The sequence below is a fragment of the Mus caroli genome, unplaced genomic scaffold (genome assembly GCF_978045245.1).
Source record: "Mus caroli unplaced genomic scaffold, Mus_caroli_1 scaffold_10, whole genome shotgun sequence".
In the NCBI taxonomy this organism is placed as follows: Eukaryota; Metazoa; Chordata; class Mammalia; order Rodentia; family Muridae; genus Mus; species Mus caroli.
The window spans coordinates 45,045,341-45,059,953 of record NW_028227265.1 but is presented as its reverse complement, the minus strand read 5'-3'; the positions used below and the strand labels follow the sequence as shown (position 1 = coordinate 45,059,953).

General features: G+C 49.3%; 1 protein-coding gene across 7 annotated transcripts in view; it reads left to right on the top strand.

Moving 5' to 3' along the window:
* The window catches only part of Cacna1a (calcium voltage-gated channel subunit alpha1 A), a 293,683-nt gene that overhangs the window by 196,650 nt on the left and 82,420 nt on the right, over positions 1 to 14,613 (top strand). For all 7 annotated transcript variants that reach the window (XM_085843752.1, XM_085843751.1, XM_029480505.2 and 4 more), the window contains 7 exons: positions 4,756 to 4,965; positions 8,763 to 8,875; positions 9,667 to 9,779; positions 9,888 to 10,019; positions 10,606 to 10,678; positions 13,209 to 13,326; positions 13,458 to 13,525. In XM_085843752.1, the coding sequence (XP_085699878.1) occupies positions 4,756 to 4,965; positions 8,763 to 8,875; positions 9,667 to 9,779; positions 9,888 to 10,019; positions 10,606 to 10,678; positions 13,209 to 13,326; positions 13,458 to 13,525 (827 nt within the window). The remainder of the gene's footprint in view (positions 1 to 4,755; positions 4,966 to 8,762; positions 8,876 to 9,666; positions 9,780 to 9,887; positions 10,020 to 10,605; positions 10,679 to 13,208; positions 13,327 to 13,457; positions 13,526 to 14,613) is intronic.

Below are 14,613 nucleotides of genomic sequence, written 5' to 3'. Positions count from 1 at the left end.
GCCTGGCCGTCTACTACCCCCAAACCCCTATAGACAATGGAGAGGCTACTCTTTTTTTTTTTTTTGATTTTTAATATTTTTATTACATATTTTCCTCAATTACATTTCCAATGCTATCCCAAAAGTCCCCCATAGCGCCCCCCACTTCCCTACCCACCCATTCCCATTCTTTTGGCCCTGGCATTCCCCTATATTGGGGCATATAAAGTTTGCAAGTCCAATGGGCCTCTCTTTCCATTGATGGCCGACTAGGCCATCTTTCGATACATATGCAGCTAGAGACAAGAGCTCCGGGGTTCTGGTTAGTACATCATGTTGTTCCAACAATAGGGTTGCAGATCCCTTTAGCTCCTTGGGTACTTTCTCTAGCTTCTCCATTGGGAGCCCTGTGATACATCCAATAGCTGACTGTGAACATCCACTCCTGTGGAGGCTACTCTTAAAGAGGACCAGAGTCCCAGCACTCACGTGGTGGCTACCATCATCTGTGACTCCAGCTCTAGTGGGATCAAACATTCTTTTCTGGCCGCCCCAGGTACACATACAGACAACACTCATACACATAAAGTGAGAGTAAATTTGGCCAGATGTGGAGGCTTTAATCCCAGCACTCCAGAGGCAGAAGTCGGTAGATCTCTATTAGTTTGAGGCTGGCCTGGTCTACATAGAGATCCAGGTCAGCCAAGGCTACATAATAATACCTTGTCTCAACAAAAACAAAACAACAACAACGTGTGTGTGTATGTGTGTGTGTGTGTGTGTGTGTGTGTGTGTGTGTGTGTGTGTGTGTTTTAGGCATGCACGTGTGGAAGCCAGAAGACAACTGTGGGTCCTAAAGATTAAACTCAAGTCATCAGGCTCAGAGGCAAGCCCCTTCAGCCACTGTGCCCAGCTTGCAAGCCCCACTTTTTGCTTTGTTTATCTTAACCAACATGCACCTTTGTCCCTGTTGTCGTGTACTTGGGAACCCAAGTTGAGAGCTAGTGAATTAGATGGGTGTTCACTCCTGGTGAGTTTCTGGTCTTCACCTTTCATTCTGACAGACATGAAAACTTGATCCAACCCCACGCTGACAAGGATGAGGGGAAACTGAGACTCTCGGATGCTCTTGGTGGGGGCGTAAATCTATGATGCTCCCATTTGTTTATGATATATCACTTGGCATTATTTGGTTATAGATCAATTTCTTGGCCTACTGTCTATGCAACTTTTATTATTTGTTTTCTTGCCTTTGTGGAGCTGAGGGCACAGCCGGGTGACTGACTGCCTTGGGAGTCCACTCAGCTCTAAATTCAGCTCCTTCGCCTACTGTTAATCCTCTGGCAGAATTGCTTTTAATGTTTGAATAAGTAACTGCAAAGGCCAGAGTGGGGATCACAGGAGCATTTGCTGAGAATGCACAAGACACTGGGTCCTACTCTTAGCATCCTAAAGCCAAACAATTTTAAAAGTCAGTGAGGGCTGAGGGGATAGCATAGGGGGTAAAGCCTTACCTTGCAAGTGTAAGGACTTGAATTTGAATCTCAGAGCCCATGGAAAGCCAGAGTCAGTAGCATGTGTTTGCAGCTTTAGCACATCAGTGAGATAGAAGGCAAAGATGGATGCATTGCAAGAAACTTAAAGACCAGCTAACTAGCATCAATCAACAGAAAAGAGCCGATTTCAATGGGACATACTCTAAAACACATACTCTAATACCAGCACTGGGAGGCAGAGGCAGATGGATCTTTGTGAGTTCAAGACCACACTGGTATACTTAGTGAGTTCCAGGCCAGCCAGGGCTACATAGTAAGACCCTGTCTCAAATAAACAACAAACAAAAACCCTTCACAAACAAGGTAGAAGGTGAGGATGGCATCTAAAGGTGTCCTCCATATTTGTACCATGCGTGAGAATGCATATACAAGTGTCACTTCATATATACAGAAAATTTTTTAAAGAAAAGATGTCTTTCAACTTTTTAAATGGACCCCATATCAGTCTGTAGTTTGATATCCCATGGTAGGTTTCACCCAGACAGCAAATCTGCTCAACCACTAAGGAGGGGACCCCGTGCTAACCACTAGCTTCCTAGATTGCCCAGAAGGGATATCTGAGATCCCAGAGCTCTGAGAAGGAAACTCTACGGTTGTGTTTCTTCACTGGCCCCACAGTGCTGTGAATCCCCGAGCAGGGTTTCTCACACTGAGGAGCTGACTGTGCATTGAGGAAGGGGACCTGGGCTGGGATAAAATGTCTGCTTGAAGGACAAGTTCCTTCATTGTAAGATGTGGTCAGACAACGTGTAGTAGTGTGTTACAGACTTTTAAATGGGTAGGGATGCTGGGAAGATGGCTTGGTGGCTAGAGTGCTGCCCGTGAAAGCCTGGGGCTGAGTTTCATCCTCCAGCATCCGTGTACAGAGAGTCGGGTGTAATAGTGCGTGCTAATAGTCACAATCTGGAAAAGATGGAGACAGGTGTGTCCCTGAGGCTCTCCGGCTAGACAGTCTAACCTAGAAGGCAAGTTCCAAACCCGGTCTCAAAAAAAAATGTGGATGGTACCTGAAGACCTCTGGCTTCCACATGCACATATGTACATGGGTACACACAGGCAGAGGCAGTAGATCTTTGAGTTTGAGGCCAGCCTGGTCTACAGAGTGAGTTCCAGGACAGCCAGGGCTACACAGAGAAACCCTGTCTGGGAAAGAAAATAAAAAAGAACTCAAAATCATGTAAGTTTGCACATGTGTATGAGTGCACGTGCACACATGCGCCCACACAGGCCAAGAGACAAAGTGTGGGTGTATTGCTTTCCTATCCCTCACACACATCTGAGGTCATCAACTTGTAAGGAGGGAAGGGTGGTTCCAACTCATAGCTGGGAGGTTCCTGTCGACTGTCATTCATTTCTGTCCCCTTTGTGTGGCATAAGCAGCTGCTTCTGTCATAGCAGCAGGGAGCAGAGAAGGAGGTCAGAAGTCAGGGCAGGAACTCAAGGCAGACGCTGGATGGGCCATGGAAAGGTGCTGCTTACTGGCTTGCTTCCTCTGGCTTGCTCAGCCTGCTTTCTTATAAACCCCAGGACCACCTGCTCAGTAATAGCATTGCCCACAGTGGGCTGGGTCCTCCCTCCCACACCAATCTCTAAGAAAATGTCCCCACAGGCTTGCCTACAGGCCAATCTTATGGAGACATTTTTCTCAACTAAGATTCCCTCTTCCCAGATAAGTCTACATTTGTCAAATTGACCGAAAACCAACCAGCACATCCCTCTAGGCCCATCTCATAGTGCCTGTCACCTCCCATTTACGCTAAGAGGCTGCTAGCATTTAAGATGCAAACCAACACTGTAAAGTAATACACATGGTAACTGGCACAGGCCAGCCGTTCTACAGTGTAGACGACATGCTACAGTGTAGACATGCTTCAGACTGCCTGCAGAGGCTGCAGACAGCACAATAGCAGGACTGCTCACTGCCTTTGTAAGACTGGCTCCAATCTCAGCACCTACATAGGAAAGTTCACAACAGCCTCGCTCTAGTGTATCTGACATCCTCTGCTGGCCTGTGTGGGCACAAACACACACACATGTACACATGCATGCACATGCACAAATGTACATAAAAATAGTAAAATCCAATTATGTAATCCACATTTATCTTCAATTTGTATCTACTTGTATAAAATGTAATTTAAAAAAATTTTTAGATGTAATTATTTTTTAAAGGCGGGGGCCATGGCTCAGTAATACTGTGCATGCTTACTGTGTACAAGGCTCTGAGTTCCAATCTTGACACTGTCAAAAAAGTAAAGAAACAAAGGAATAATTAAGACACAGACATAGAGCATGTGAGAAGCGGGAGGCCTCTGGGGTAGAGGTCTCCATCACGTCTTACGTTTGGGGCCTGCAGAGATGCTTGAGGTTTTAAAGCACAGGGTGAACCTGAATTCATTTCCCATACCCACACCAGGTGGTCATGGCCACCAGTAACCCTAGTCTTCTTCTGGCCTCACGAGCATCTGTACACGCATAGCATGCGCACGCGCACACACACAAACATAAACACACTCCACATGAAAATAAATATTTATTTTTAGATATTTGAAAATAATTATTATATCTCATTTACATAAAATAAATGTCTAGTGTCTATGGTGTGTATACATGCAGGTGTGTGCACCCTGACACTGAGTCCTGCTGTGTCACTCACATGAGATCTGACCTCTCACCAGCCTGAAGCTCACTGACTAGCCTAGGCTGGCTGGCCAGTGAGTCTCCTGTCACAAGCACTGGGATTACAAGTGTCCTCCACTCGGTCCAGGTTTGGTGTGAGTTTTAGGGTTGAATTTGGATCTTTGTGGTTTGGGGACAAGCACTTACTGACTGAGCCATCCCGTGGCCCCAAATATCTGTTTAACATGAGTTTTCCTTGAGTGGCAGCTTTCACGTGGATGGGAATTCTGCCTCCTTCTTGTCCCCATCTCTGTGCCTAGTAAGAGCAGCTCCCCTGTGACCCTCCCCCAACTGAGTGTCCCTAATCTGAACATCTAAAAAGCAACAAGTTCCAAACGGCCACTTAATGCTGCAAGTGGGAAGCATTGCGCACTTGGGAAACCCAGGGTCCTGTCATCCCTCAGCCTGGGGGGGGCTTTGGAGCATGTGACTCCCAAACTGGGGATTTTCAGCAGAGCACCCTGTTCCCTCGTGCCCTCTCATGTGGCTTCCTCACTGAGGGCCATCCTGGGTCTCACCCTCTCCATCCTTTCCCTGACAGGGTCTCCCTTCGCCAGAGCCAGCATCAAAAGTGCCAAGCTGGAGAACTCGACTTTTTTTCACAAGAAGGAGAGAAGAATGCGTTTCTACATCCGCCGCATGGTCAAAACTCAGGCCTTCTACTGGACCGTGCTCAGTCTGGTAGCCCTCAACACGCTGTGCGTCGCCATTGTCCACTACAACCAGCCCGAGTGGCTCTCCGACTTCCTCTGTGAGTGCTGCTCTCAGATAGTTGCTCTCTGCCGGCCTCTTTGGCCCTTCCCAAGCCTGCCCTTGCCTATGGCCATGTCGCCAGCTGAGACAGGGGCCACACAGCTGCTGCCACAAATGGTGCCTGTGTTAGACTGGTGTTAGCAGGAGACCCAAGGCAGCTAAGGGAACAAAGGTGGAAGGGTTCTGGAGTTCACGGTTTGTCAGGGTCAAGGGCATGATACCTCCTGCTTCGGCTTAGCCCTGGCAGAATCTCCAGGCAAATGACACAGGGTTGGAAGGAATGTGTTGCAGAGCCTGTGGTCACACCTACAGGAAGGGAGCTGAGACAGACACACAGACAGGTAGACAGATATCAAAAGAAGAAAAGAGATAGGAACTGGCTAGATGGCTCAGTGCATAAAGCCTGGGAACCTGGATTGATTTTCAGCACCCATGCGACAGAAAGAGAAACTGGATTCCCAAAAGCCCTCTGACTCCACAGGAGCACTGTGGCACAAGCATGCACACACATACATACACACATGCACACACATGCACACACATACACACATGCACACACATGCACACACATGCACACATATACACACATGCACACACACAGTAGTAAAACAAAAAGAAGCACAGAAAGTTAGAGGAAGGCAGAGATAGTTATAATTGCAAAGACAGAGACAGAAAGATATAGGCAGGTCAGACAGACAGACAGACAGACAGACTCAGGGTAAGATAGACAGGCAGCAAGGACAGCGTTCCCACTGTATAGTCCGGCCTCCTATGACACAAACCTTTGAAAGGGACACAGAGCACAGCCAGCCTTGCCCAGCTTGTCTTTCTCTCAGTCCTGAGAGTCCAAAGCCGGAAGTCAGGCTGCTGTTTCTAAGTGAGACACAGGAATGCTGATGAAATGCAAGTGGAGGTGACAGGAGACAGAGTACGAGAGAGCCACACAGAGCCGGTATGTTTAACCCTGCCAGCATGGCTCAGAATGTCCATATGATATGCACTTTCAAGTCAGGAACCTTAGAAGTGCATGTGTCCTGCAGAGTGACGGCCTCTCCCTCTCCTCCTTCTAGTGCTGGAGCTGAAACTCTGGGGTTTACATATAGTAAGGAGGGGGGCTCTAACCACTGAGCCACACTAGGGTATTCTAGGCCCCTGACCCCCACCCCCTTCTTTGTTCAAACATCTACTTCTCTCTCTTCTCTCTTCCTGTTCCCTCTGCCTCCCATCTACCCAGTGCTCAGTTTTAGAAGCCCCTTCTAACACATGTGGGCACTTCTAGCTTCTTGGCCAAGCCAGGACCCTCATGGGGTTTGTCCTCTGGACTCTACCCAGGATTTGCCTAAATTGAGCATGGGCATTGGAAGGTGGGAGCCCCCAGGCCTGGAAAAACTCTAAGGGATCATAGAAAAGGGTGTGGGCCTGACCAGGGTGTGGACCCCCTGGTTCTCCCCTCGAGCTCCCTTGAGAACTACTCAATCTTTTATGCCTCCCAAAGTCGGTCTGACCTGTTTGCTGCCCTTGTTCAGAAGTGGCCTAGCACAGCTAGCTATAAGGGATAGTCATGCCTTTGACCTAGAAAGGCCCAAATTGTATTTCAGAGGACTGATGCCTTGAACCTTCGTGGTCCCCAGGCCTGTTGTCTGACCCCCACAGGACACCCCAAGGGGACTGTTCTGTATCTGAGCCTGACCTGCTTCCAGGCTGCCTAATTGCATCTGGTCCCTCCGGAGCCGTGCAAACAAGGGCTCGTTATTTCTCAATACGACCTCTCCTTGTACACGATTTGTACTTGCCTATTTTCCTCCACTAATCATCTTGCAGTCTGTCCTGGTTATGGAAACAGGGGATTAGGGCTTCCTGCCTGGAGGCCTTGGTGTGTAGACATAGTTTAGTTAACCCCGTTTTCTAGTTACGAAAAAAGACAGAGAGGTGAGGGAACTTTTCCCAGGTCACAGAGCTTATAAAGGATGAATCCAGGATTTGAACCCAGGCAATTGTACTCCTAAGTCCAAGTTGTGTCTAATGGTGGAGTCTGTAAAGTCTCGATGCCTGTCCTACCCTGTAGATCCAGACTTTAACCCACTGATCAGAGGTCTTCAGTCCTAAAGCAATCTGTAAGCAACAAAGGATGAAACAGTGTGGCTGGAAGATGTAGTTCAGTTTAAGAGAAATACAGACCAGAGCAAGAGGGCCCTTAGAATTGATGAAATGAGTGCCCAGGTCTCAGAGTCTCTGTGTGAACCTGGTAGAGGGCTCTCCAATGCTCTGGTGTTGTGTGTTACTAACTCCCTTGTTTCCTTGGTAACTAAGGAGCAAGCATCTCGGAGACTTCTGTCCTCATAGAGCTACCCTACTGAGTCTCAGAGGGGCTGGATGTTATAGGCAGATCTGCTTCCCTAGCTACTTTGTCCTCAATACAAAGAGTTTCTCCCAAAAATAAGGAGCTTCTGAGAATCCTACAAATCAAGGGAAGTCTTGACAAGAAATGACAATGAGAGATATTTAGAAATCAATTCAAAGCACCTCCCTAAGCATGACCTAGCTTGGGCTCTTGACAATCATCTTATAGTTACTACTGTAACAAAACACCTGAGGCTGGGTAAATGCAAAACTACAGACATTTTCTTTCTTGAATTTCTGGAGCCTAGGAAGTCTACATATGCCATTCAGGGAGGCTTGGTTGTCTACTGGGAAGTTGTTCTCTGCCCTCAATGCTGTGTCCTCTGGAAAGGATCAATGAAAGCCAGAAGACGAACAACCACATCAAGCCCCTTCATAGGCACATCTGGTGCTGTTCACGAGGCTGGCTCTAAGACTCCATTCCCTTCAGCCATCTTCCAGCAGCTTTATACATCATAGGAACTGCTTCCTTGAGGAATACCTTTCAGTGTGGGTTTTAGAGGCCAGGTGTGGTGGCACACACCTTTAATCCCAACACCAGGGAGGCAGAGGAGGCAGATCCCTGTGAGTTTGAGACCAGCCTGGTCTACAGAGGAATTCCCAGACTAGGTAGTGAGACCCTGTGTCTCAATAAGCAAATGATTGCAGATTTCCAGAAAGGAGCACAGGCATTCAAACCATGGCAGTTGTCCAACAGAAGTGGCTCTGGAGCCATCATTAGGACGTTTGTAGAAATTACTCTGAATCCTCAGTCTTCCCTTTTCTTTAACTTCCTTTTGCTTGCTGTTTTGTTTTGTTGGCTGCAGTGTAGGAATGGAGCCCAGGGTTTTACACAGCTGGGCTGGTGCTCGACCACTGAACTCTCTGTTGGGGAATTCTAGGTGGAGGCTCTACCACTAAGTCACACCCCCAGGGCTTCACTGGGGGATTCTAGGCTGGCTTTCTGCTGCTGATTCAAGGCCTCTGCCTCTCACTGTCTAGTTTCAGGCAGGCATTCCACATATGTTTGGCTGTACTCAAAATCCAGCTAGTCCCTCACGAAATGTAATAAGCCACACAGGGATCCATCAGTCAACACAAAGACTTGGTCCTTAGCATTATCCCACACCCAACTTTCCCCATCCGACCCAGGTAAGAACTGTTCGCTGAATACACACTGGGTTTTCTCTCACTCTTTTAAAACTGGCCTACATTTGGATGGTTGTTGGGAGATTGGGGACAGTTGGTCCTATTCTGTTGCAGAAGAGAAACTGAAGCCATGGAAAAGAATCTGTGCATAGCCCTTGGCCGTGATTGTCTCCTCTTCCTCCCTGACTGCCAGGGAGACACAAGAGAAAAGGCAGAGGCACAGGACCTCCCCACAGCCTAAACCAGGCTTCTTCCTTTCCCTTCCAGACTATGCAGAATTCATTTTCTTAGGACTCTTTATGTCCGAAATGTTTATAAAAATGTACGGGCTCGGGACGCGGCCTTACTTCCACTCTTCCTTCAACTGCTTTGACTGTGGGGTGAGTACTGCGTTTTCTCGGACCCTTGCTCTGCGTCTCACCAGAAATGGTTGATAACTGGGGACCCTAGCACCTGAGTCTGAGACAGAATTGTGAGCCAAGGGTAACTTGGGCTGCCTTTCAGTAACAAAATGATGGTGGTGGTGGTGGTGGTAGTGGTGGTGGTGGCAGTGGTGGTGGTGGCAGCAGCGGTGGCATTGGCAGCAATGATGATGGTGATGATGATGATGATGATAAGGTCACCTCTGAATGTGTGGTGAGTTGGGAAAGAAGGAGAGGGGCAATGAGGACACACAGCTGCTGTCACCAAGTTGAGACAGCTTCAGCTGTCTTAGGAAAGAAAAGATAGGGAACCCAGTAGTTCTGCAGTGAGTAAAGAGTGGAACTTATTTCTATTGTAAATCTCAAGGCAGCCAAGCAGTGGGGGCACATGTCTCTAATCCCAGCACTTGGGAGGCAGAGGCAGGCAGATTTCTGAGTTTAAGGCCAGCCTGGGCTACAGTGTGAGTTTCAGGGAAGCCAGGGCTACACAGAGAAACTCTGTCTCAGAAACAAACACAAAAACAAAACCTGCCAGAAACAACATAAAGGAAGAGGGAATTTTGACCCCTAGTGACAGAGGTCCTCCAGCCAGACCCCACGTCTTAACAGCTTCATAGACTTCCAATAAGCAGCCTAACTCTGCATAGACACCATCTTGTGCCCCTGAGGGGTGGACGTGGCTCAAGCCCTGGGAAGGGGTCGGAGTCCTGAGGCCGGCCGTGACCTTGAGACCGAGCTCTCTGCCACAGGTCATCATTGGGAGCATCTTTGAAGTCATCTGGGCTGTCATCAAACCTGGTACATCCTTTGGAATCAGCGTGTTACGAGCTCTCAGGTTACTGCGAATTTTCAAAGTCACAAAGTAAGTCTTTGAGGTTTCTTAGCACTCTGACCAGGGGATGAGGAGGGAGGGCACTGTGCCCCACCCGCATATCCCTGATCCGACCCCCTCTTTGGCTTCTGTCGGCAGGTACTGGGCATCTCTCAGAAACCTGGTTGTCTCCCTCCTCAACTCCATGAAGTCCATCATAAGTCTGTTGTTCCTCCTCTTTCTGTTCATCGTTGTCTTTGCCCTCCTGGGGATGCAGCTGTTCGGTGGCCAGTAAGTACTGCCCTCATCTGGGGCTTCTCACCCAGAGCTCCTACTCAGCTTCCATCACACGCACACACACACACAGACACACACATACACACATGGAGATACACACACATGCATACATACACATGCACAGATAAACATGCACACATGTACATGTACAGACACACAGACATGCACATGTACAGACACACACAGGCATGAACACACACATACATGCACAGATACACATGCACACGCACACATGCACTGCACAACTATACTCACACACATGCATATGCACACACACACACATGCACAGATATACATGCACACATGCACACGCACACATGCACTACACAACTACACTCACACACATGCATATGCACACACACACACACACACACACGCACACCCTGACCCCTTTGAACTGACCGTCATCTTGTGACTGCCCTCAGGACACAAATGGTCATATAGGGTAGTAGGCTTCTGGGTACCAGATACAGGATCTTCCTGGGACACAGAGATACTCTAGATGTTACCATGGAAACCAGAAGCTGAACCAGGACTTCAGAGAAGGAGGGCTAACATAAAATGTCCTTGCTTTCTGCAGGTTTAATTTTGATGAGGGGACTCCTCCCACCAACTTTGACACTTTTCCAGCAGCAATAATGACTGTGTTTCAGGTATGAGCTTCCTCGGCCCTGATTCAGGCTCCTAATGGACAGGGGCTTCCCAGCAGCCAGGAGCATCCTTGAATTCCTCCATTTCTTCCCTTTCCCCACTGTTTTAGAATGCTTGTTTTCACTGTTGCTGGAGATGCGGCTCAGTGCTAGAGCTTTTATTTAATATGTTATGAGGCCCCAGATTCCAGCCTAAGTACAGCCAAACACAATGCACAAACACGAAGAAAAAGCATATAGGCTGCTATACAGGGCCACACAGGAAAGCACCTGGGCCAGTGGAGGTACAGAAGAGCCTTGCTTGAGGTTTTCCTGCGAAGGTGAAGTGGACTGTCTGCCCCACGCTGTAAGGACTGGAAGGAGGTGTCAGGGGGAGCTGATCTCCATCAGAAGAGCAATAACTCAATTCTTCCCCATGTCCAGGAATTGGCTTCCCTAGGATAAGACATGCCTCAGGGCTCCAGGTACTTAAGCATCAGAATACAAACAGCAAAGTTGGCTGGGCGTGACGCACACTGGACTGTCGTCCCAGGACATGGAGGTTGGGGCAAGAGGATGTAAGGTCATCCTCAGTTTACGATGAGTTTGGGGTCAGCCTGGGCTACATGAGACACTGAGGAAGAGAAAAGAAAGACAGAAAGACATAAGGGGGAGGGGGAAAGGAAGAAGGGAAGCCAAAAAGAAAAGAGAACCCAGGTTAATGTCACACACCATAATCCTAACACTCGGGAGGCTGAGACTGGAGGAACTCCAGTTCAAGGTCAGGCTGTGAGATCCCACCCAAAACAAGACAAAACAAAAAGGGAAAGGCCTTGTTGATACCTCTACCCGTCTTCGAAGCAGGAGTCTCCACGTGTTCCAGGATAAGACGGCTTGCTTCCTTCACTGAGGCTTGGAGACTGGCCCATCAGAGATCTCTAACATACTCAGAAAGATTTTTTCTTTGGGAGAGAACAGACTATGTAGAGAATATGGCCTCCATCCTTCCTTTTCTTAAAAATCTGGCAGTTTCTAAATGAGACCGCCAGGCTGGCTTGAGAGAGGACAGCTGTGAAGCAACACCCAGAGCCAGAGAGCAGATGATTGGCAGGCCCAAGCTCCTCCCAGGACAGGGACAGTGTCTGCAGACTCTGTTGATGGTCTGCAGACCCCGTTGATTGTCACAGACCCTGCTGATTGATTGTCTGCAGACCCTGCTGATGGCCATACCTATTTGGGGTAAGCAGATGACATTGGCATCTGGTTATCGGAGGCCAGGGATGTTCAGCACTGGGCAGGCCTGGGTTGCTCCTCCCAGAGAATGACCCACCCTGGACCAGCAGTGCCAAGCTGAGAAGCCTGGCCATAGCAGAGGAGTTCTTTCCTATTTCCTTCATCCTCAGGAGACTGTAAATAGAAGGAAGAAACTGGGGTAGTGGTGTTTGTTTTGTTTTGTTTTGTTTTGTTGTTTTCATTTTAAAAGACAGGAGGGCTGGGTATGGTTAATCCCTAGTCTACATATTTGGAACCTGACGATAGATAGGTAAGTAGGTAGGTAGGTAGACAGACAGACAGACAGACAGACAAACAGGAAGATCAATGACATGTCTCAGTAGGCAAACGTGATTATCCCCAAGTCTGACAAGTTGAGTCCTATCTCTGGTGCTCATGTGGTAGAAGGAGAGAACGGACTCGTACATATTGTCTTCTGGTCTTCACACTAACACTATGGCATGTGTATGCGTGTGTGTGTCTGTGTGTGTGAGAGACAGACAGACAGACAGACAGACAGACAGAGAATCTCATATAGCCCAGGCTAGCCTCATGCTAGCTGTATAGCTAAGGCTGTCCTTCAGCTCATTCTCATGCCCACCTCCCCAGTGCTGGTATGGCAGGCTTGTGCCACCATGCCTGGTTTATGTGGTCCTGGGGATAGAAACCCTGACTTTGTACATGTTAAACACATGCTCTACACTTGCTACATCTACTGAGCTACATCCCCAAACCTCTGTCTTCCTCTTCCTTCTTGTCCTCTTCTTCCTCTTCCTCCTCCTTCTCTCCCTCCTCCTCCTCCAAGCAGGAATACAGGCTTCACCCTCTTGACCCCATGTCACCCCAGGTACTTCTCAGAAGGTCCAATAACCATTGGCAAATGGTGAGCTAGGCAGGCACTCTGCCACCCAGCTCCATCCCCAGAATCTGTGCCTTTTTAAATTGTTGTTTGCTGTTAGAGTCAGGGTCTCGCTAAATTGCCAATACCAACTCACTCCAGGCTGAGCTTCTGCCTTGGAGCTTGACAGGGACCCATTTAGTACAGAGCGAACATTTGTGTCACATCAGAAAAGGCAGGTCAACAACAAGCCTTGAGACACCCATATCCCCTATTTCCCACAGCCAAGCTGAGAACCCCCAGCCACAGGCACAGAGATAGAAGTTCACAAGGGCTCCTGAAGACCTGGGCTGGGGGTTGGGCTGACAGTCATGGCCGAAGCTGTGGCTCCAGTGAGCTGGTGGCTGAGAGGGGCTTGGCTGTGTGTTTGTCCCTGTCTTTCAGATCCTGACTGGCGAGGATTGGAATGAGGTCATGTATGATGGGATCAAGTCTCAGGGGGGCGTGCAGGGCGGCATGGTGTTCTCCATCTACTTCATCGTCCTCACCCTCTTCGGGAACTGTATCCTTCGTGGGCACCAGGGACAGACTGGGTGTGGGCGGAGCAGGCGGGACCCAAATGCCCAGGCTCCACCAGCCCCACCAGGCCGTGAGCTTCCTTCCATCAGCTGTTTTCCCTGACTCGACATACAGACACCCTGCTGAACGTGTTCTTGGCCATCGCAGTGGACAACCTGGCCAATGCCCAGGAGCTCACCAAGGTGGAGGGCACAGTAACCACCTGCTCATGGCAGATCATGACAGCAGGGTTTGGAGGGATGTGGGGGCTGGGTCAGGGCTCTTGCTGGGGATGGGAGCACTGGGCACCTCTCCTGGAGCCAGGCCATCCCTGATCAAGATAGTTTGCAGCCCAGAAGGGGAAGGGGACAGTAAGGTGGCTTCTGAGGACAGATATTGAGCCTGCACCCAAAGGAATAAGGACTTCCTTATTGAGGAATAAGGACTTCCAGGATAATGGGCACTGCTGCCAGCCAAAGGATGGGGCAAGGAGTGACTTGGTAGGGCCTCTGGCAGAGCTGGAGCTAGCAAGGCTCAGACACAGTGACAAGAAATGACCCTCCCCCCAAATCACCTTCCTTCTGACTTCCACAGGGAGCATGCCAGGGGACAGTTGATAGGAGGTTCGAGACAAGGTGCACAGGTTACCTGGCTGGGAAAGCCAAGGCCAGGGAAGGTAGATGCCAGTGCCATACACCAGGAACTGCAAGAGCAAAGATGGAGCCCTACAAAGGGCAGAGGAGAAGAGCTGGGGCAGGAACTTGGGAAGAAAAGTCACCGGGTGAGATGAAGCCCAGGTTTCATTCCTACTCAGTGACGCTGAATTATCTGGGGACAAACTGGCATCACATGCCCCTCAAGGCAGTCTCTGGCATCCTAAGTGTCCTCAGGTCCATGTCAGTCAGGCATGGGGGAGGAAACCCTGGTTTCTGCAAAGCAGCTCACGCCCCCTGGTGGCTGTGGACAGAGCAGCCAGATTATGCACTGCGCAGAAAACACTGGACAAGGTGGTGATGAGTGGGGCCCATGTGCCAGAGCTGGGCTCATCGGCCTTGGAGGAGAAAACATAAAGAAACTGCAGTTTGTGCAGTCTTGAGGTGTCAGGGACAGAGACCATCTTTCCTGCAGCCAGGGCTGGCTCTGCAGAATTAACACACAATGCTTGCAGGCAGAGTCTTCCTCCCAGCCCTGGAGCCCCCCCCCCCAGTGCCTCAGAACCCAAGACTGCAAGGCTACAGGGGTAGGGGCTGCCAAGCTTCCATCTGTTTGCCCTGGCAGGAGGGAGGGAGAA